General features: G+C 36.5%; 1 protein-coding gene across 1 annotated transcript in view; it reads left to right on the forward strand.

Annotated features, from left to right (window-relative positions):
• Window positions 1-20994, forward strand: part of LOC120426848 (out at first protein) — a 146567-nt gene extending 125573 nt beyond the window's left edge. Inside the window, exons 4-5 of the mRNA XM_052707769.1 lie at window positions 1547-1730; window positions 20167-20994. Of these exons, the coding sequence (XP_052563729.1) occupies window positions 1547-1730; window positions 20167-20477 (495 nt within the window). The 3' untranslated portion in view covers window positions 20478-20994. The remainder of the gene's footprint in view (window positions 1-1546; window positions 1731-20166) is intronic.
• Window positions 20995-21772: the final 778 nt, after the last annotated feature.

The following is a 21772-nucleotide window of genomic DNA, read 5'->3' on the forward strand; positions in this document are numbered from 1 at the left end:
GAAACAAACAAGTTTGAATGTCGAAAGTCAAACAGACAAAAGATCAAAAGAAAATAAAAACATGTCTTATAAGCAATAGGTCGAAAAGACAAAAGGTCGTGAAGAAATTTGGTCAAATAGAAAGTGGTAAAATGAATTAAAAAATATTAATTTTTCTCTAACATTTTTGTGAGTAAAGTAGTATGTTGTTAGTTCCTAACTGATCAGTGATTATTTTAGTTTTTTTTTGTTTCATGTTTTGGCAATATTTGTTGTGAGTTTAATTCATTCTTTCAAATGTTAACAGTGTTTCAAAAAATGTATAAAGTCAACAAATCAAAATTAATTAAAAGATTTTTTTCAATCTTTATTATTCTTTTGTTTAAAATTTTACTTAGATTATACTCTTAATTTTTTTTTATTTCAGTAATGATTTGTAAGTTTTTTAAATATGAGCGGTCCATTGAAAAGGGGTTATTTTTCAGAAAAAAAATGAGAAATTGAATACTTCTAACATCATATATTCTCACTTAAATAAACAATTTTGAAATATATTTTAGCTTTTGTAATATAATTTACTCTTATTTTGATTTAATTTTTATGAGTTTGTATTTCATTATTTCCTACAAGAGCAGTTTTTTGTAAAGTTATAAAAGGGAAAATCTGCATTCGAACATACTTCAAAGAATATTTTGATCATTAAAAAAATTTGCTTCAATATTCATTCCTCAATCGTTAGTTTTTTTTTTAATCTGCTCATGTAGGACTCAAAAAATTACGCTCTATTCGCCACTTTGCTCTTTTCGACCACTTTCTATACACCTCTTTTGCCCATACGACCCTTTGTCATTCAACCTTTTGTTATGCATTAAAAATTAATATACACCTGGAAATGTTGACATATATTTTGCAAGGAACACATTTTCCATAGAATTAATGCAGAAAAAATTATGAAATAAAATTATGATTGATCTTTTGTGGTGATTAAAAACCGGAAAATCTGGGAAGCTCAGTGTGGGTTGAAAAATTGGCTCAAAATTGAAGGATGACTCCATTATTTCCATTTTCAATCCAAACCCGATATTGTACTTAAAAAAAAACACAAAAAAAATCAGAAGCCGTAGCAACACTTTGAAATTGGATTTGATTTCCACCACGCACAAACACACAATTCAATCGAATGACGCCAATCCAATTTACATTGAAAATCGATCTCGAAAATGTAATTACCAAAAGGGACGTATTTTGGATGACAGTGGAAACCATAAATCAGATTCACGATGATGAAAGCCATCATTTGGCTCAATTGTTCTGCAATTTGTGCTTTAATTATGAGTTATTTTTGGTGTTTTTTGTGCGGATAATATATAATCTCTGTTCTTGTTATTTACGAAACACAAATATTAATTTGCACCCCAAATTAACTTCCATAAGCTTTTTGACAACGTGAATACACAAAACAACACATAATTTCCGCCCCCACGGTGCTAATCCATCTAATCTCCCTGCGTTGTGTACGTGTGCGTTAATACAATGTTGTCACCGGCTTTTCCTCATCCCCCTGCAGAAAAATCCCAGCACCATCCGGTCACCGGAGGAGGACCGGGGCAAGGAGAACTACACGATGACGGGCTGGGTGCTGCTGGACCGGGCCGGGCCTATTTCGCGACACATCGCCCCACTGTGTTCCGAGGCCCAGGACTCGACGTACGCGCGGGACGTTGACCTGAAGGCGTGGGCCGAACTGCCAGGTGAGTTGGAGATTTTATTTTTTTTTATTAAGAGACGCCACTGTGTTTCTTGCCCATCGTACATTTGTTAATGATCTTGAGGGCATACGTGGGAGGGCAATGGAGGGTTAAATGAACAGTTCAATTGTGAAATGATGAGAAATGAGAGATGCATGAATCAAGATCATTGAAAACATATTTATTAAACAAAAACAGCACCTTAATTTATTTGACGCATATTCAAATTAAAGAACATTTTTAGAAATTTTTATTCCTTTTTTCCCTCCCAATGAAAATTTTTTAAGCAAGAAATCTGGTAAGCTGGTCTTTGAACTTTTCACATATATTTTTGGATTTTTTTTTTCAATACATCAGGTTAATTTTATTATATAGTTGAGCAATTCTTTACGAAATCGTGTTCTTTTTTTTACTAAATTTTTTGTATTTTTTAATCCGGCTGAAACTTTTTTTTGGTGCTTTCGGTATGCCTAAAGAAGCTGTTTTGCATCATGAGTTTGTCCATATAATTTTCTATACAAATTAAGCAGCTGTCCATACAAAAATGATATATTGAACAATCAAAAATCTGTATTTTTTACGGAATAATTTGATCGATTTGGTGTCTTCCGACAAGTTGTAGGTATGAATAAGGACTACACTGAAAAAATGATATACGTTCAAAAAAGTTGGTGATTTTTTATTAAACTTTATGTCACTAAAAACTTGAAATGCAAAAACCCACTATTTTATTTTTTTATATATGTTTGAGGCGACCATTTTTATTTTTTGTATTTTTTTATTTGACTCAAACTTTGTGGGGGCCTTCCCTATGACCAAATATGCTATTTTGTGTCATTGGTTCACCCATACAAGTCTCCATACAATTTTGGCTGCTGTCCATACAAAAATGGTATGTAAATATTCAAACAGCTGTAACTTTTGAGTGAATTTTTTGATCAATTTGGTGTCTTCGGCAAAGTTGTAGGTATTGTTGAGGACTATTGAGAAAAAAATAGGTACACGGAAAAAAAATCGAGGATTTTTTTATCAACTTTTTTTTCACTAAAACTCAATTTCCCAAAATACGTATTTTTTGATTTTCAAGATTTTTTTATATGTTTTAGGGGACAAAAATCCGCAACTTTTGAGCCATAGAGAAACATGGTCAAAAAATCTGCCGCCGAGTTATGAATTTTTGAAAAAATAGTGATTTTTAGAAAAAAAATCGAAGTTTCATGCAAAAACAAGTTTGACATTATTTTTTAATGCAAAATTGAATTTACAATCGAAAAGTACTTTACATAATTTTTGATAAAGGGCTCCGTTTTCTAGATATAGCCACCGAAAGTTTGATTTTAGCGAAATATTTGCAGTTTTTCAATTTTTAAAAATAGTAACCATGAGTGACCATTTCTAAAAATATATTTTTTGAAAAGTTCAGAAAATTTGCTATAAAATTGTATAAGAGACATTGAAGATTGGACCTTTGGTTGCTGAGATACAGCGGCTTAAAGAAAAAGAAACACGAAAATTGAAGTTTTCTAAGTCTCACCCAAACAGCCCACCATTTTCTAATGACGATAACTCAACAACTAATGGTCCGATTTTCAATGTTAATATATGAAACATTCGTGAAATTTTCCGATCTTTTGGAAAAAAATATTATGATTTTTTTTAATCAAGACTAGCATTTTAAATGGGCGTAATATTCAATGTTTGGCCCTTTTAAAATGTTAGTCTTGATTTTAAAATTTTCAAAATAATTTTTTCGAAGAGATCGGAAAATTTCACGATTGTTTCATGTATTAACATTGAAAATCGGACCATTAATTGCTGAGATATCGTCATTAGAAAATGGTGGGCTGTTAGGGTGAGACTTAGAAAACTTCAATTTTCGTGTTTCTTTTTCTTTAAGCCGCTGTATCTCAGCAACCAGAGGTCCAATCTTCAATGTCTCTTAGTCAATTTTATAGCAAATTTTCTGAACTTTCAAAAAATATATTTTTAGAAATGGTCACTCATGGTCACTATTTTTAAAAATTGAAAAACTGCAAATATTTCGCTAAAATCAAACTTTCGGTGGCTATATCTAGAAAACGGAGCCCTTTATCAAAAAATATGTACAGTACTTTTCGATTGCAAATTCAATTTTGCATTAAAAAATAATGTCAAACTTGTTTTTGCATGAAACTTCGATTTTTTCCAAAAATCACTATTTTTTCAAAAATTCATAACTCGGCGGCAGATTTTTTGACCATGTTTCTCTATGGCTCAAAAGTGGCGGATTTTTGTCCCCTAAAACATATCAAAAAATCTCGAAAATCAAAAAATACGTATTTTGGGAAATTGAGTTTTAGTGAAAAAAAAGTTGATAAAAAAATCCTCAAATTTTTTTCCGTGTACCTATTTTTTTCTCAAAAGTCCTCAACAATACCTACAACTTTGCCGAAGACACCAAATTGATCAAAAAATTCACTCAAAAGTTACAGCTGTTTGAATATTTACATACCATTTTTGTATGGACAGCTGCCAAAATTGTATGGAGACTTGTATGGGTGCCAAATAAAAAAATACAAATAAAATCCATTTCCGGTTTTGGTAGAGAATTGCTCACTAGTGATATTTTCTTTAAGTGTGTTTTCAAGATATAGCCATTTTTATGTATTTTTTTTGAAAATAGTCGCAGTTTTTCCTTTTTTAAAAATAGTACACATGTCTGCCCACCGTTTGAAAAAAATATTTTTTGAAAAGATGAGAAAATTCTCTATATTTTTTGATTTTTGTTGATACGACCCTTAGTTGCTGAGATTTTGCCATGCAAAGATTAAAAAACAGGAAAATTTATGTTTTCTAATCCTCACCCAAACAACCCTCCATTTTCTAATGTCGATATCCTGTTATTAAACCTATTTTAAACCTTTGCATGGCAATATCTCAGCAAGTAAAAGTCCTATCAACAATGTTCTAAAAAGCAAAATATAGAGAATTTTCTTAGCTTTTCAAAACATGTGCTCTTATTTAAAAAAAAAACTGCAAGTGTTTTCAAAAAAGATACCTGAAATTGGCTTTAATTTGTAAACGGAGTACTTTATCAAAAAATTTCTAGAATAATTTTTGATTGCAAATTTGATTTTACATTGAAAAATGAAGTTGAAAAATTCTTGCGACCATCATTTAGATTTTTTGAAAAAATAGTATTGATTCAAAAATTCATAACTCGGTCAAAATTTTTTTGCACAACCTGCAAATTTCTGAAAAGTTGGCATTTGATGTTCCCTTAAACATAACAAAAAAAAATGAAAATTATTTTTTTTTTTTGCAAATCAACCTTTAGTGACAAAAAGTTAAACTAAAAATCGCCCATTTTTTTAACGTGTATCATTTTTTTAGTGTATTCCTTATTCATATCTACAACTTTGCCGAAGACACCAAAACGATAAAAAAAATAATTTTCGAATATCATTTTTGTATGGACAACTGCAAAATTTGTAAGGAAAATTATATGGACAAACTAATGATGCAAAACAGTTTCTTTGGGCATACCGAAGGCACCAAAAAAGTTTCAGTCGGATTAAAAAATATAAAAATATATCAAATGACCGAAGTCTCCGAGAATTGTTCAGCTGTTTGTAGTTTATGGATGACGCCTAAGAGCTGATTTTTAAAATTTAACTCAAATGAATATAATCCGTAAGTATAATCATATTTGTACTTGGATTACTTTGAGCACATTTTACACTTTTTTTTTAATTTTAAATTTGGAATCACTAACTTTTGAAAATGATCATGTCTTTAAGAATGGCAAAACCTTAATTTGAAATTTACGAGTTCCTAACGAATTTGATGATTGAAATAATTCAAATAATTGCAATACAATTTCGGTGCACAAAACATTGAAAAGTCCTTTCCTCTAACTATCCCATATCTATTAGCTATTTCGAAGGTTATTTTTGCAATTTTTTTTTTGTTCTCTGTCCAATTCGTTATTCTTAGTACCAGCAAACTCTCTCCCCATTTCGAACAAATCAGCTGTTGAAAGGTTGTCCATATCTCAACTCAGGATAACAACTGCACCAATGTTAAAGCAACCTAATAAAACGAAATGAAATGAAAAACATTAAAAACATCAGATTTCTAAATTTATTTGATTTTTTTGACAAATTTGTTTGGATATAATCATTGTTTACTGAAAAAAACTCAAGAAATATTTAAGTCCACCTTATTTATTTTTTAATTTCCACACAACAATCTCTTCAAAACAAGTCCTGTTCAACCCACTACCACCCTGCTGACAAAAAGAGCAAACAGCTACTTTGATGCGGCAAATTTATCCCGGCCACGTCGTCGTCTTCGCCGCCGTCCACGTGTACCAGAGTCAGCGGAAAGGTCTGCTGGCCTGGAGTTTGCTTTGTTGTCGCGGGTGGTGGGCAGAGGCACTGTTGATTCAGCGAAACTTTTTCTCCATCAACACGAGAGGATAAAAAGAAAATGTTCATGTGCAGAGGAATGGTGGAGCAGGAGGTAAACAAAAGTTAGCGGGAAAGAAAAATGACACGTGCCAGGTATTACAGATTGGTAGAATTTTTGCCGTCTTCATTTTTTTTTCTTCCCATTTTAACCTGCCCCGGCGGGACACGGAACGGTGCGTTTAGATTACCACCGTGGATAACATCAACACGTACCACGAAAGGCCTCGAGAAACACCAAGATGGTGGTGGTGGGTGGCGGTGATCTTGGATGGATCAGCAAAACTTTGTCTCGAAGTAAACACCTTGCTTAGGGCTTGTGTGTACAGGTGGTATAATTGAGCTTAATGTGGCTCCAAGGTGTTACTGACTGGAAGACGGAGGACGGTTTGGTTGGGATTAAAAAGTTTGACACCCGGACCGTTCCGGGCTGTGGCCAAGGTGGAATTTGCGCCAATTTGGACGTGGTGTTAATTTAAGTGTAAGGGAAAGTCAAGTCAATTTAGACGCTTGATGGAAGTAGCAGATCCCAGAAGTTTGGAACGAGAGATTTATAGAGATTCTGTTGTTGGCTTGTTACGCATATAAATCACGCGGGCAATTTCAAAACAACACTAATCTTCAAAAAGTTCCAGATTCCATCAGCCGATGCTGCTGGCTGCCTAATTAAATCACAAAGTTTAGTTCACTAATGTCATTCTTATTAGCACACTAAAACAAATATACACACAAACACATTGAACCAAAACTTGGCATTAAAAGAAAACACAAACGAATCCCCGGCAAAGCGGCGCGTGGCATCGATTTCTAATCCCATTCATAATTGATTGGCGGGAAACTTTTCCTTCATTCTGTGTCAGTCACAGGCCCAGCACAGTGTGGTAGGGCACATTGGCTCTATATTAGCTTTATATATGTGTCTTTTAGCTGGGTTGTTGGGAAAGTGTGCGCCAAAGTGAACACAAGGTAGAAGTTATTTCTTTTCTTGTTTCACTTTTTGTTGGTTGCTTCTTGTCATATTGGTTGGCTTTCTTCTTGATGGGAATGTTAGAGTAACATGGTTTGCTCATTGTTGCTGGAGACAATTTATTGTACATGAGTTCTATTTCGGGTTTGGCAAAGTCACTAGTGCTCGTGGCCAACACTTCAAATCAAACCAGACAGGTCAGCGTACTGTTGTGGGCTGGAATCTGCCAAGTTACGTGACTTGGTTGAGTTTGGGTTAATCCACAGCTGGTGACAAAAATAAAAAAAAAACTAACAACCTGAAATCCTACTCAAATTTTCAAAATTATGCATGGAAACCTCAGAAAGCTAATTTTAATTAAACAAAATTGAAATATTTTTTTTTTCATTTTGTTGCGTTTCAGCTTGGATTTGCACCGACTCTTCTCAAGACTATTTTGGGAGGGGAGAAAAACCGAACCGGAAAAAGTCACTCACAAGATGAGGTATGACCTTTGTGACGTAGATTTATGGAAGACAACAAAATATTTGCTCAACCAGCGTCCTTTCCGCCTTTTCAGGGAAGAAACTTCTCAGCCTGACGGCCGGGGGTGGATGAAATATGCATGAGACACGAAGCCCGCAACGTTGTTGCTGGGTTGAGTTGGAAGTTGTGGGAAAAGCGTCAAGGAAACTGGCAGCCTGGGGAGGTCAGGTTAAATTTGAGCTCGAGTAGCACCAGGTATAAATCGGACAGCAGACAGGGAAAAAGTTTTTGGCTCGCGATGTAAAACTTTCCTTCATTGATGATTGATACGAGTGGAAAAGTTAGTGGTACAACAGAATTTGAGCGATTTGAAACTTACATCTACAAGAAATATTGTCGGTTTTGTAAAGTTTTCTGGGATCAAGACAAACGCTGCTGTGGATTAATAATTCAAAATCTGTGTTTTCAGTACGTTCTTAAGATTTTGTAATTTGAAGAAGAAATCCATACAATAATTTTCTAGTAAAAGGGGGCCACTCCCTGCACAGAAAAAAATGCTGGTAATATTCATCAGGGAATGATGACAGATTTAGTGAAAAAACGTGTAAAATTGCATCAGAAACTGGTGAATTTTCATCAGGTTCACATTTTTACACATTCATGTGATATTACTTTAAAAAAAGGTAATATTAAACCAACCAAATTTTCAACCTTCCAAAATTCAACTTTTTTTCTGTGTGGTACCACCGTTGAAGAGTGGGAAAGATAAACATCAATATGAGCTTGGCATTTCGGTCAAGTAGCTCACTATTCTGATGAGCTACATATTTCTGGGTGTAATTTTACATAACATTTAATGAAATAGTGCAGCTACTCCTTTTTTCTGTTGCAAAGTTGTTATAGTCAGTAATTTGTTTTTACATTTGACCTTATTTTGGAAAATTGTGGTAATTTTTCTGTGATTTACAGTAGACTTAGGATAGTGAAATTTGCTGGATTATTTGTTAAAAATATTTCTTTTTGTATAGTTCGAATGATGACGCTTTTTGTGCGCCATTAACTCCGTTGTGTTTATATTAACCCTCTACAACCCAACCCCGCCTCAAGACGGTCTTCGATTATAAAAATCAATTTTTCAACCGATTTTTGATCTTTAAAGAAGAACTCGAAAATTTTAGTTTTGGAAGTGTGACTTGTTTTATGTGACTTTGTCAATGTTTTAATAAATGTAATTTTTTTAAGGGGTCAACTTTGTTTTTTTTAAGGGTTCAACTGGTTGTATTTTGTACTAACATTTCCTATATTTTAAGTATATTTTTTTTACAATTTAAATGATAATGGTGCCATTTTATAGCAGAAAATGTAAAAAAATAAGCAAAAAATTTAAAAAGTGAATGTAAACATGAAAAATTTTGATAGGCAAAATGTAATGATAGGAGGTGGTAGAATAGATCAATTACTACCAAAAACAAACATAAGCTAAACAAGATAAATGCAAATTAAATTACTGTGTTTCACCTTCCTTATTCAGAATAAGTTCGATTCGAAATATTCTATCGGTGAAAATTGTGTTTTTTTTTCCGAAAAAAGGTGTTTTTTTAATACTACAGGAGACGCCTGGTACTAAATATAAAAAAATTTATAAAAAATAGTTTTTTTTAAGTTTATGCTAATATGGTGCAGTGGCAGTGCGTGGCCGAATGGTTACGCTGTCCGCTTTGTAAGTGGATGATTCTGGGTTCGATTCCCATCTGCTCCAACCTTCCATCGGATGAGGAAGTAAAATGTCAGTCCCGGCCTTGGTTGTTGTTAGGCCGTTAAGTCATTCCAGGTGTAGGAGTCGTCTCCATGCCATAAGTACAAACAACACACCAAACCAAGCCTACTCCGGTGGAATCGCTGGCGGCGGTTGGACTCGCAATCAAAAGGTCGTCAGTTCAAACACTGGGGTGGAAGGTTCCTTGGAGTAGAAAGAGGTTTGGGTGCTCTCCCCATTTAAGCCTTCGGACTCCTAGGTTCGAGCAAAAACTTGCAATAGAGACCACAAAAGATTTTGGTTTTTGCTAATATGGTGCAAATATTTTTGCCTTCCTCACCTCAATGAGGAAAGGCTATAAAATCACTCGAAAAATGAACTTCTTTATTCGACCTCGTAGACCTACCTTCACGTATACCTATCGACTCAGAATCAAATTCTGAACAAATGTCTGTGCGTGTGTATGTCTGTAAGTCCGTGCACCGAAAAATATGCACACGATTATCTCCGGACTGGCTGAACCGATTTGGACCGTTTTGGTCTCATTCGATCCGTCTTGGGGTCCCACAAGACCCTAGTTAATATTATGAAGTTTAGAAAAGTACTTCAAAAGTTATGCTAAAAAAACGATTTTAGCTAAACTTCGGAAGATTGTAAAAAGGGTGGTTTTTGTAAGAAAACCCGTCATGCTATATATTGTTAGAAAGATATTTGAAAGACCTTTCCAAAAGATCGAAGATTTGACAACCCCATCAAAAGTTATAAGCACCTAAGTGTTATTTATACACTTTTTTGAGGCCGGATCTCAAATATTTTGATGAAAAAGTTGTCCGGATCTTTCATGTACCTGCCCAGTTGTTTTGCAATCATTAGTTTCCAAAATATCTAAGTATTGACGAAAATTTTATTTTTTGTGAAAACAAAAACATGCTAAATATGATACTCATTGCAGAAAAATGCATTTTAGATTGTTTTCTGCTGATGAGGCTTCTATTTTCATAAAAATGTTGAAGTTTTTGGAAAAAAAAAATTTTTTTGCGCCTGATTTTTCGTACATAAACTTTGTAAAATATGTGCAACGGCCTAATCAAAGGTACACAAATGTAAAACATTTTGAAACATGACATGTTATAAGGATTATTGACAAATTATTAGAATGTAGTCTAGCCACCATGCGCCTCCTTTCATGGTATCTTATAAGGGAAAACATTTTTTTTTTTTCAGCAAAACGCAACTTTCGCCAACAGAATATTTTGAATCGAACATATTCTTATTCAGGAAGGTGAAACACAACTTTTTACGTATAGATCTACCACGGGTGTTTTCAATTTATAATATTTTGCTTCCTCCATACCGTGTGTTGAAATTTTACCTCAATTTATACTGAAAAAGTGACATTACACAAGAAAAATAGTAGAATTACACATTTTTTCTGAAATAAAAATGTACAAAAATAACAAAAAAAAAAATCATTTCAATCTTCAGCTTTTTCAAGCTTTATGGGCCTTAGTTAAAAATTTGCCAAAACCTTCACCAGCTTTCATTTGCAATTACCGATTGATTTTTCTTTTATCTTAGAAAAAACGCATCATTTTTCCAATAACGATTCATCAGCGACACTAACAAATCATTTCTACTTCACCGAAATCCACCACCGACAAAAAATAGCTTACCATCTGATTGAGATTCGAATGGCCGCCAGCAGTTTAGTGAATTGCATTCTCCTACTGCCACGTCGAAACTGAGAAATTGTGTCCCTAGTCCTTGGCGCTATTTCCCCATTCGACACAACCAGCATCCTGTTTAGGGTGAGCCAGAATACATGTTGCGATTGTGTCGGAACACGAATTTGACGAGCCAGCGATCGCTGTGTAGAGTTGAAGGAAGACTGAGTAACAACAGCAAAAAAAAAACATGGCGCTTCCGGCCATAACGGAATGGATTTTATTTAGTTCATTGGGAACTGGAAATTGCTTGCCATTGCGGAAAATGAACCTTCCCCGTGAGGATATGGGATGTCCCCGAAAAAAAGTCCTTCCTGTCTTCCAACGTGTGTGTGTGTGTGTGTGTGTGTGTGTGTGTGTGTGTGTGTGTGTGTGTGTGTGTGTGTGTGTGTGTGTGTGTGTGTGTGTGTGTGTGTGTGTGTGTGTGTGTGTGTGTGTGTGTGTGTGTGTGTGTGTGTGGGCCCTTTGGGGGGTGGGAGTGAAGCAATTTTTTATGTGTGTCTGTCCTCTCCTTCAGACAGGACCGACAGTTTGCTGCTGCTCCGAACAATACTCATGCCAAACGAGTGAGCTTTGTGTGTGCGATGTAGACGTTTAGTGGAGAGCTGTCGCCTGTGACACTAATTCAATAGCATTTCTTCCACTTTATTTGGCAGCATTTTTTGTCGCTGGTGCGACTATTGGCATTTCGTTTCTAATAGTTTGTTATTGGACGTTCATTGGGCGGACAATTTGATGCCCATTGAAAAGAGTTTGTGCTTGAAGCAGGGGTTGGGAAAAAAACAACTTAATATTTTCATGCTTAGGACTAATTTTTACCTGATACTAAAAAAAGTTTTCTTTTAAATTAGCAGGAGAATTCAATATAAAATATCCACAAACAAATTTTCCAGCGTTCATAGGTTATTATTTTGACGACACAAAATAGATAGAAACACGGAATATAAATTAGTTTGATTCGGCCGATGCAAATATTTTTCAAAGTTTTTGTCCCTCGGCTCTGGCCGGAGTCGAGGGGGAGGAGGCAAAAAAAAATTAAATAACAAGCCAAAGTCTCAACATTTGAATGCAAAAAGTGTTTTAAAATGCATTTTACACTAGTTCAATTGTTTTGCAATCATTAGTCTTCAAAAAATGTAAGATTTGAAGAAAACGAAAATTTCAACAAAAAAAAAACTTTTGGCGATACGAAAATTTTCAAAAGATTTTAAAATCAACCCAAACATGCCTAAAAATGATTCCAAACGCAAGTAACCTTTTGAATTAAAACTCATTTTGGAAATTTTCAAATTTTGGGCTAGATTTTCAAATTTCAAAATCATTTTTATAGAAAGGAGCAATCGAGATCGGTGTTTAGTGGAAAGCGTGGTTGCCTCTCACCCAGTTGGCCTGGGCTCGATCCAAGTCATTTTTCGTCATTTTTCGAACGTACGGCTCGACATCTCCAATATTTTAATATGTTTTGTAAAATTTTCCGAGAATATTTCAAATATTTGGTTCAGACACGGTTTAAACGCCATTTTATGTTATCATAAGGTTTTATTTCAAATGATTGGCTGAAATTTTCGTTCCTCAATATTTTTTGTAAACTAATCAATTTTCATTTTTGTCCAAAACAACTGAAATCTATAGAAACGACGCGGAGTTATGATTTGGCCAAAAAAAATAAAAAAATACGGGTCCAATTATTTTGGCCAAGGAACCCCCACAAATTTTTTGAGTCCGGTAGGAGAACTTTTTTTCGGTTTATACTCTTTGCTGTAATGCAAATTATGTTATTATTTTGGGTTTTATTTTGTGAAGTCTACTTTTTTTTCACCACGTATCATTTTTTCTGAAAAGTCCAAATAATACTTTTATCTTTCTTACCAAATCGATCAGGCAAACCATTCTCAAGATGCAGATCTTTGAATTTTAGGGTGATACGGGAAGGCAGCGCCATATTGCCTCAGAGTTTTTGGGAGCACCTTTTAGGAAAGTGCCGTAAGGGTAGTGTACGAAGTTCTGGTTTTTGCGGACGCTAAATGGGTAATTCTCCGCCAACTCACACAGCAGTTGCCCCGACCCCTCTTCGATTTGCGTGAAACTTTGTCCTTGATCACGAATCCGAGGTCCGTTTTTTGATAGCTCGTGACGGAGGGGTGGTACGACCCCTTTAATTTTTGAACATGCTAAAAAAAGAGGTGATTTTCAAAAATTTGCAGCCTCATCAGTGATGAGATAGACATTTGGTGTCCAAGGGACTTTTATGTAAAATTGGACGCCCCATTTGATGGCGTACTCAAAATTCCGAAATACGTATTTTTCATCGAAAAAAAAACCCAAAAAAGGTGTTAAAGACTCTGCCATTTTCCGTTACTTAACTGTAAAATTTTTTGGAACGTTTCATTTTAAGGGAAATTTAATGTACTTTTCGAATCTACATTGACCCAGTAACAATGTTTTACAAAGTTGTAGAGCAGACAATAACAAAAATTTTGATATATAAACATAAGGGGTTTGCTTGTAAACATCACGAGTTATCGCGATTTTACGAAAAAAAAGTTTTGAAAAAGTTGGTCGTCGTCGATCATGGCCGCTCATCGTCACCCGCGACAGACATGGACGACGAAACAAAAAGAAACACAAAAAGTAACTTTTTCAAAACTTTTTTTCGTAAAATCGCGATAACTCACCTTACCCCTTATGTTTATATATAACAATTTTTGTAATGGAACGGAATCGACGTAACACCTTATAATGTGGCCCTCTTAAACCTTGCGGTTTCGTCAATGGATTCACAGGCGTGTATCGTTCTTTTTGCGACAAGACTCCGCCTCCCGGGTCTCCTAAGTGTGAAGGTATGGCACGGGGAGAGGGCACCGAAAATCTATATTTACATTTAGAATTTTTTGCGTCCGCCTCGGGATTCGAACTGGCGACCTCTGGATTGTGAGTTTTTTGTAATCGTCTGCTCTACACCTTTGTAGAACATTGTTACACTCTAAAAAATATCCCTGCAAGGTTAGAAAAAACACGGAATTTTAAAACGAAAACTAACTTAATCCACCTATGTGGTTGATGCCTTCCTCACTTTTTACCAACAATGGGTAATATGAGTGGTTTGGACACAAATTTCAGCTATTTTTTTAGATCCAGAAAAAAAGTACAAATATAACTTAAGTGGTAATAACTCAAGACAGGGTTGCCAGATCTTCAATGTTTTGGACTCGTTGGAAAGGTCTTTCAATTACCTAACCAACGATGGGTTGGATGATGGATCCGGACATCGATTACATACATTTAAGTGAGATCCGGCTTCAAAAAGGTACATAAATATCACTTAAGTGGTCATAACTCAAGACAGGGTTGCCAGATCTTCAATGTTTTGGACTCGTTGGAAAGGTCTTTCAATTACCTAACCAACGATGGGTTGGATGATAGATCCGGACATCGTTTACATACATTTAAGTGAGATCCGGATATATGTGAAAATACATTTTCAATTCAATTCAATTCGGTTTTATTTGTGAATAATCAAGTTACAATGAGTTCATTTAGGTGCACAACAGAGTTTTGGTGTTCCTTTCAGCTGTGTTTTACATCGCAATTCAATCGAAAAATTATTACTTATAACTATGGAATAGACAAGAGTAAGAAAAAGTTTTCAAAAAACTTACAGAAAGTGCAATGGGAAAAGGATAGATAGAGAGAAAGCTTAACACAAGATCACAGACAAAAATAATCAATTATAGATGTGCTTGATCATCAGCTCCCCGAGGGCCAGAAATTGCTCCGCCTTGTTACGGCAGCTCCGAAACCGCGTCATCATCTCCCCCGCGAGAGCAAAGAACTCCGGCAGGGTAAAGAGATCTTCCCCGGTGACTCCTTGCTGGGCCGCATCCCCGCTACCGGCAGCGACTACGCTGGTAAACGAACGCCCCCATCCAGGAGGGATCGCTGGGTTGTCCGCTGGAACCGTACGCTGCCCAAATGTCGATTCCTTCTGCGCTCACTCTCCCCTGCGCGATGGCGGTCGACACGGCCGGTAGACGAACTTCGCGGGTTTTTCGAGGCCGCACTCGAACTGCCACGGCCACGGCCGGCCCTTGGCATGCTGGTGGAGCAAACTTGCGGCTAATCACGGTAAACTACGGCGAAAAAAAATCGAAAAAACGATGGAGCACTGAGCACTTGACTGCTGCTTGCTCTCGTGCGTACACGGAGGTGAAAATACATTTTTATACATAACTTTTGAACTACTTATCGAAACTTCAAACAATTCAATAGCGATCTATGGGACCCTAAACCAAGTCGAATGCAACTGGTTTGATCAAAATCGGTTCATCCAGTGCTGAGAAAACTTGGCAAGAATTTTGACACATACATACACACACACACACACACACACACACACACACACATACACACACACACACACACACACACACACACACACACACACACACACATACATACATACACACATACATACACACACACAGACATTTGTTCAGTTTTCGATTCTGAGTCGCAGGGATGGAATAATCGCAAAAAAATCAATTTCGCTTGCGAACTTTCTTCACCCGCGAAAGAGAGAGGAGGCAAATCACGCAAAGGAAAATCGCTCCCGAAATTCTCCAAGAAAATCAATCTGCTGATGATTTTTTGTGAATTTCCTTGTCAGCACCACTTAAAATCATTTATTTCACTTTGTTTACACACATTGCCCATCTACAAAATGTGACAGGTCATATTTCGACGTGTGACGTTACACTTGCAAGTGTAGTAGTGAAAAAGATATTCCGCCGAATAATCAAGATGATGATTTTTTTAGATTCCTTTTACCGATCTTTCGTGCACGAGAGAGGAGAGCCATACTCCCTTCGGATTTTTTCTCTTGATGAACGTCCAATGATTTTCTTTTGATGATGATTATTCCATCGCTGCTGAGTCGATATGCATCCATGAATGTGGGGTTTCGAGCTTTTAATAAAAAGTTCATTTTTAGAGCAGAATTATAGCCTTACCTCAGTGAGGAAGGCAAAAAAATTGTTCTAAATGAAAAAATTATCCTTCTGGGGGTCGTAACACCCCTCCGTCACGAGATATCAAAAAACGTACCTCAGATTCGCGATCAGGGACAAAAGTTACCCCTTAGGAAAAAGTTTCACGCAAATCGAAGATGGGTCGGGGCAACTTTTTTCCGATTTCGTGTGAATTGGTAGAGAATTACCCAATTAGGTTAAAAGCAAGCAATCGGTCGAGTTCAATATTTGATTTAAGTTGAACAGAAGATGTTCGAGAACTGGCGTCCCGTTTCACCTTAACATAGGTACTCATTTTGTATGACCAGCCCGCAAACTGTATGGAGCCTTGTATGGAAACACAAATTTTGCAAAATGATTGTTTTACAAAGAGAGTGCGTAGACAATGTTTCATTCAAATCAAAAATTAGAAAGGAAAGTCGATTTTCAAAAAAGGTATAGAATTGCTCACCAATAAGCTGTTTAGTTCCATCCTGATCTACAGTTTTCCTCTAGGATAATACCATCGAAATTGTCCGTGACATTCCAATAAATATGAGAGCCAAATGAATATATTGCAATATTTTTGTTTGCCGTATGTAGTGCTTTTCATACCACTGCAAACACGCACAAGTCCGACAATATTTTCCTTTGCAACGAAAAAAGCAAACACTCCTGGTAAAACGTAAGCACCTCTACCAAACTCAAACAGAAACGTTTCATTTCGCCAACCCCTTAAAACGAACACACACACACTCTCTCCCTCAAACATTCACCCGATCTGCAAAGCTCGCCCTGTTTTTCCGGCGTCGTCGTGTGTCGCAAAAGCAAACCATACAAAATCAATAAATTTCATAAATTGTGACTATTAAATAAATAAATTATTGCCATTTTAAGTTCAAGCTCCTGTGAGCTTGCGGTGTATTTTCTTCCCGTTGGGACGATCGAGAGAGCTTTTCCTGTTTCGGTGCAGCGTTGGTAGGGTTGGAGCGCCCCAGCTGCTAAGCGTCGTCGTCGATGTCGTCGTTGCAGGAAAGTTAAGCTTAGTTATTGGGGTAGTTTTGGGGTAAAATGAGCTTTTGAAATATTGTTTGAACTTTTTTGCTCTGAGGTCGAAATAAATAGGTAAGGTTTTCCAGAATCTTTTAAAATTCAAAATTTTAAAAATATGTTTCAGTTAAGATGGCAAAATCTACCCACTATCAGCACATACGTGAGTGTGAATAAGCCAAAATTAAATGCCGTATGATTGCGAAAAGTTAGAAACATACTAAGGGATCTGCCACCATCTATAGTCCCCAACCACACCGGTCCTGCGAGGCAAAGTGTGGTGGTGGGAAAGTGAGTGAATTGAAATGCAATTGAAGTGCCAGTTGGGAAAACTAACTGTATCGGAAAAGTGCTGGTGCTTTTCATGTGGGCAAAATGTGGTGGCAAATGGAAATAAGAAGGGGATGAAAAAAATCCCCTCACATTGAGAATATCCTCATAAAACATGATCGAGTGAAATTTGTTCCAATGTTGGCTGCTTCAGCTACTGCTGCCAATTGGAAAATGCATTTCCCGTTTAAATGTTCGAATAAATAGTTGGACGTGTTTTGCGATCGAACCAATGAGGGAGGAAACGTGGCTGGTAGGGATGATTCGAGGGCAGTTTCGATGAAGCTATTAGAGAGTGCATTCTCCAAACTGTTATGTTATGCAGCATCATTCGGGGTGGCAAAGTGTTTTAATTGTTTGAAAGGATATAAAAAAACGTATCGCGGGAAATGAACGCTTCGTGCGAGGTCATGTTGCGATTTGGAACGGATTGTTATTTCTGAAAATGGGGGAAAACAATCGGACAGAAATAACTTACCGATTATCCCCAGCATTTACTTTTTTATTGCATCTTTTTTATTGAAAAAGTGGAGGGAGTTTTGCAAAAAAATATATTCGGGTAACTTCGATTTGCGTGAAACTTTGTCTTTAGGGGTAACTTTTGTCCTTGATCACGAATCCGAGGTCCGTTTTTTGATATCTCGTGACGGAGGGGCGGTACGACCTCCTTAATTTTTGAACTTGCTATAAAAGACATGTTTTTCAATAATTTGCAGCATGAAAAGGTGATGAGATGGAAATTTGGTGCCAAAGAGACTTTTATGTAAAATTGGACGCCCGTACTCAAAATTTCGGAAAAACGTTTTTGCAATTCCGCTGTGAAACAGTCAACTTTTCCTGTCCTTCTGGAGAAACGGAACGGCCTACTTTTCCCTACCAAAAATAACAGAATGGAATATTAATACCTTATAATACCAGTGTTGAAAAGATCTACTTTTCAGCACTGTAATGGGTGCTGAAAAGTTAAATTTTTCAACACTAGTATCGAAAAGTTACATTTTTCAATATTTTTCTGTTTTGAACGGTGAATTTACTAAATACATGAATGTTTGACATAAAATTCCATTCCGTTTTTCGAAATTGCAAAAAATGTTGTAAGTAACTTGTTGCAAAACTTGTTTTTTTTTTTCAACAATCGTCGTATTTATCCAACTCGGTAAACCTCGTTGGATTAATGTACGACTCGAAAAAACTTCCTTTTGCAACTTGTTGCATAAACTACTAATTTATCATCGAAAAAAACATTAAAAAGTTTAAAAAAACTCTGCCATTTTCCGTACTCAAATGTAAATTTTTTTGGAACATGTCATTTTAAGGGAAATTTAATGCACATTCAAATCTACATTGATCCCGAAGGGTCATTTTTTCATTTAGAACAAAAATTTTCATTTTAAAATTTCGTGTTTTTTCTAACTTTGCAGGGTTATTTTTCAGAGTGTAACAATGTTCTGCAAAGTTGTAGAGCAGACAATTACAAAAATATAAGGGGTTTGTTTATAAACATCACGAGTTATCGCGATTTTACGAAAAAAAAAGTTTTGAAAAAGTTACTTTTTGCGTTTCTCTTTGTTTCGTCGTCCGCGTCTGACGCGGGTGATCATGAACGGCCATGATCAACGACGACCAACTTTTTCAAAACTTTGTTTTCGTAAAATCACGATAACTTGTGATGTTTATAAGCAAAACCCCTTATGTTTATATATCAAAATTGTTGTAATTGTCTGCTCTACAACTTTGTAGAAAAATTTTACACTCTAAAAACTAACCCAGCAAAGTTAGAAAAAAAAAACACGAAATTTTAAAATAAAAAATGTTGTTCTTAATGAAAAATGACCCTTCGGGTTAAATGTAGATTCGAAAAGTACATTAAATTTCCTATAAAATGACATGTACCAAAAAAAATTACAGTCGAGTAACGGAAAATGGGAGAATTTTTAATACTTTTTTATTGGTTTTTCGATGAAAAATGCGTTTTTTCGGAATTCTGAGTACGCCATTAAATTGGGCATCTAATTTTACATAAAAGTCCCTTTGACACCAAATTTCTATCTCATCACCGTTTCAGGCTGCAAATTATTGAAAAACACCTCTTTTTTCGCATGTTCAGAAATTGAAGGGGTCGTACCGCCCCTCCGTCACGAGATATCAAAAAATGGACCTCGGATTCGTGATCAGGGACAAAAGTAACCCCTTAGGACAAAGTTTCACGCAAATCGAAGAGGGGTCGGGGCAACTGCTGTGGGAGTTGGCAGAGAATTACCCACATAAATTTAAAAACACATCTTTGAAAGTTTTTTGTGTTTTTCTTTCTTAAAATCAAGATATATTAATATAATTTGTTTACTTACTTCATACTAGTTTATTTGTTTGTTTACTTAAAACAATGTAATAAATAATTTTTATGAAAAAAATGTTTACTTTTTTGAACTTTTACCAACATTAGTTCCGGGCCGCCACTGCTTCAAAAAAATCAGATTTGACCCGCAGGGCCAATAGGTTGAGCATCCCTGCTTTAAACTTATTCTGTAAGAACAGCTTCCAAAACTGTATAAATACTTGAATGTCCAAATCAAAAATTTAACAAAATTAAGAGACAACCTTCTCAATTTATTAGACCCCCCCCCCCCCCCCCCTTTCAATTAAATGCGCCAATCTAATCTCCAATTTCCTTCCCTCCCTTTCCCCCTTTACAGGTTCCTCCATCTCGATCCTGGAGTCGGCGGTCAAGTCGTTCCCGTCCGTCACGACGGGCAGCCCGCCGTCCCGGTGCAGCGACGTGTCCGCCATCTGGGCCCCGTGCATCTGCACGCTGGAAATGTGCATCGGCTGGTACCCGTGCGGGCTCAAGTACTGCAAGGGCAAACCGGACAGCGGCAACCCGTTGCTGAACGGCGTCAACGGGGCGGGCAGTTCCAGCTACCGCTGTGGCATCAAAACTTGCCGCAAGTGCCATCAGTACTCGTACTACGTACGGGAAAAGCAGCAGTGCCTGTGGGATGAATGACCGCTCGAGGGTCACCATCACCACCACCCAACTACGGTGGACCGGACCCCGGTTCCGATCTACAACAATCGAACGACGACGACGACGCCAACAACGACGACCGCCGATAATAGTGTCATTGGAGCACACAAATCACTGGCAGCAGCAGCGACAGGGACAACTTCGACTAGGTTTAAGGGCAGTATAGTTAGTAACAGTAGCAAGACTAGTAACAGCAGTACTAGCACTAGTGATAAGGGCCGTGTTGTAATCGACGACAACGACGTTACGAGAGGGTTGGCGGAGGGTGCAACAACCACAACCGAAACAATCAGTGAATTTAATTTTTTACTCCAAGATTATACGCCGGAAGGGATGAGGATAACGAGGGCGGTAGGAATGACCACAGCCGCAGGACCAGAACCAGACAAACCCAGAATAACGGTTAGCAGGATACGAAGGGTAGAGGCAGCAGCAGCAGCAGCAGATGTAGAGATGTGTTTCAAGTTTAATGAAATTATTTTATAGCACAAATAGGTCTGGATGGCTTTTTATGCTGACTTTCGCTTGTATCCGAATCTCCCTCTTTTGGCTGCTGAGCTGGGTTATACAAATGGTGGAACAGATTTCTCCGTTGAAAGATTTATGAGAGTTTGGATTCGTTTGGCTATCTGGTTTGGATGACCTGTGCAGAAATAAGGAGAGGCAAGTTTTGGGTTCATTTTATCTAAATGCGAACAAGAATCTAAATAATAACTACGTTTTTTTCGGAATGTAAGATTATTATACCATTAAGAAATGCTGAAAGTTTAGCTACCGAGTTAAAATTAATTGATGTTTATTTACATAACATATTTCTATGTAGTTCAGCGATTGTATTCGTTTTGTATGGAAATTGTCCACGTGGGGGGGAGGGGGAGGGTCTGAAATTTCAAAAAAGTGTCTACGTGGTTCATGGATGATCTCCAATGTTTTATATTATTCTAAAATATATTTGGGTAATCCTCCGCCAACTCACACAGCAGATGCTCCAATCCCTCTTCGATTTGCGTGAAACTTTGTCCTAAGGGGTAACTTCCCGAGCAGACGGAAATAACTTGGGAATAAGGATTTTTGATATTTAAAAATACTAGGGTGCTTTTTTGTTATTGGATTGTTATTGTAATAACAGACTTATAACATTTTAAGTTATTTTTCGAACAAATCTTTGTTATTATTTTTTGTTATTTTAACAACTAATCCGATCATCCCAATAACAGTTGAAGGTATTCTTCCATAACAAAAAATGTTATTCCAAAGTTGTTTTGGCTTTCAAC

The sequence above is a fragment of the Culex pipiens genome, chromosome 2 (genome assembly GCF_016801865.2).
Source record: "Culex pipiens pallens isolate TS chromosome 2, TS_CPP_V2, whole genome shotgun sequence".
In the NCBI taxonomy this organism is placed as follows: domain Eukaryota; kingdom Metazoa; phylum Arthropoda; class Insecta; order Diptera; family Culicidae; genus Culex; species Culex pipiens.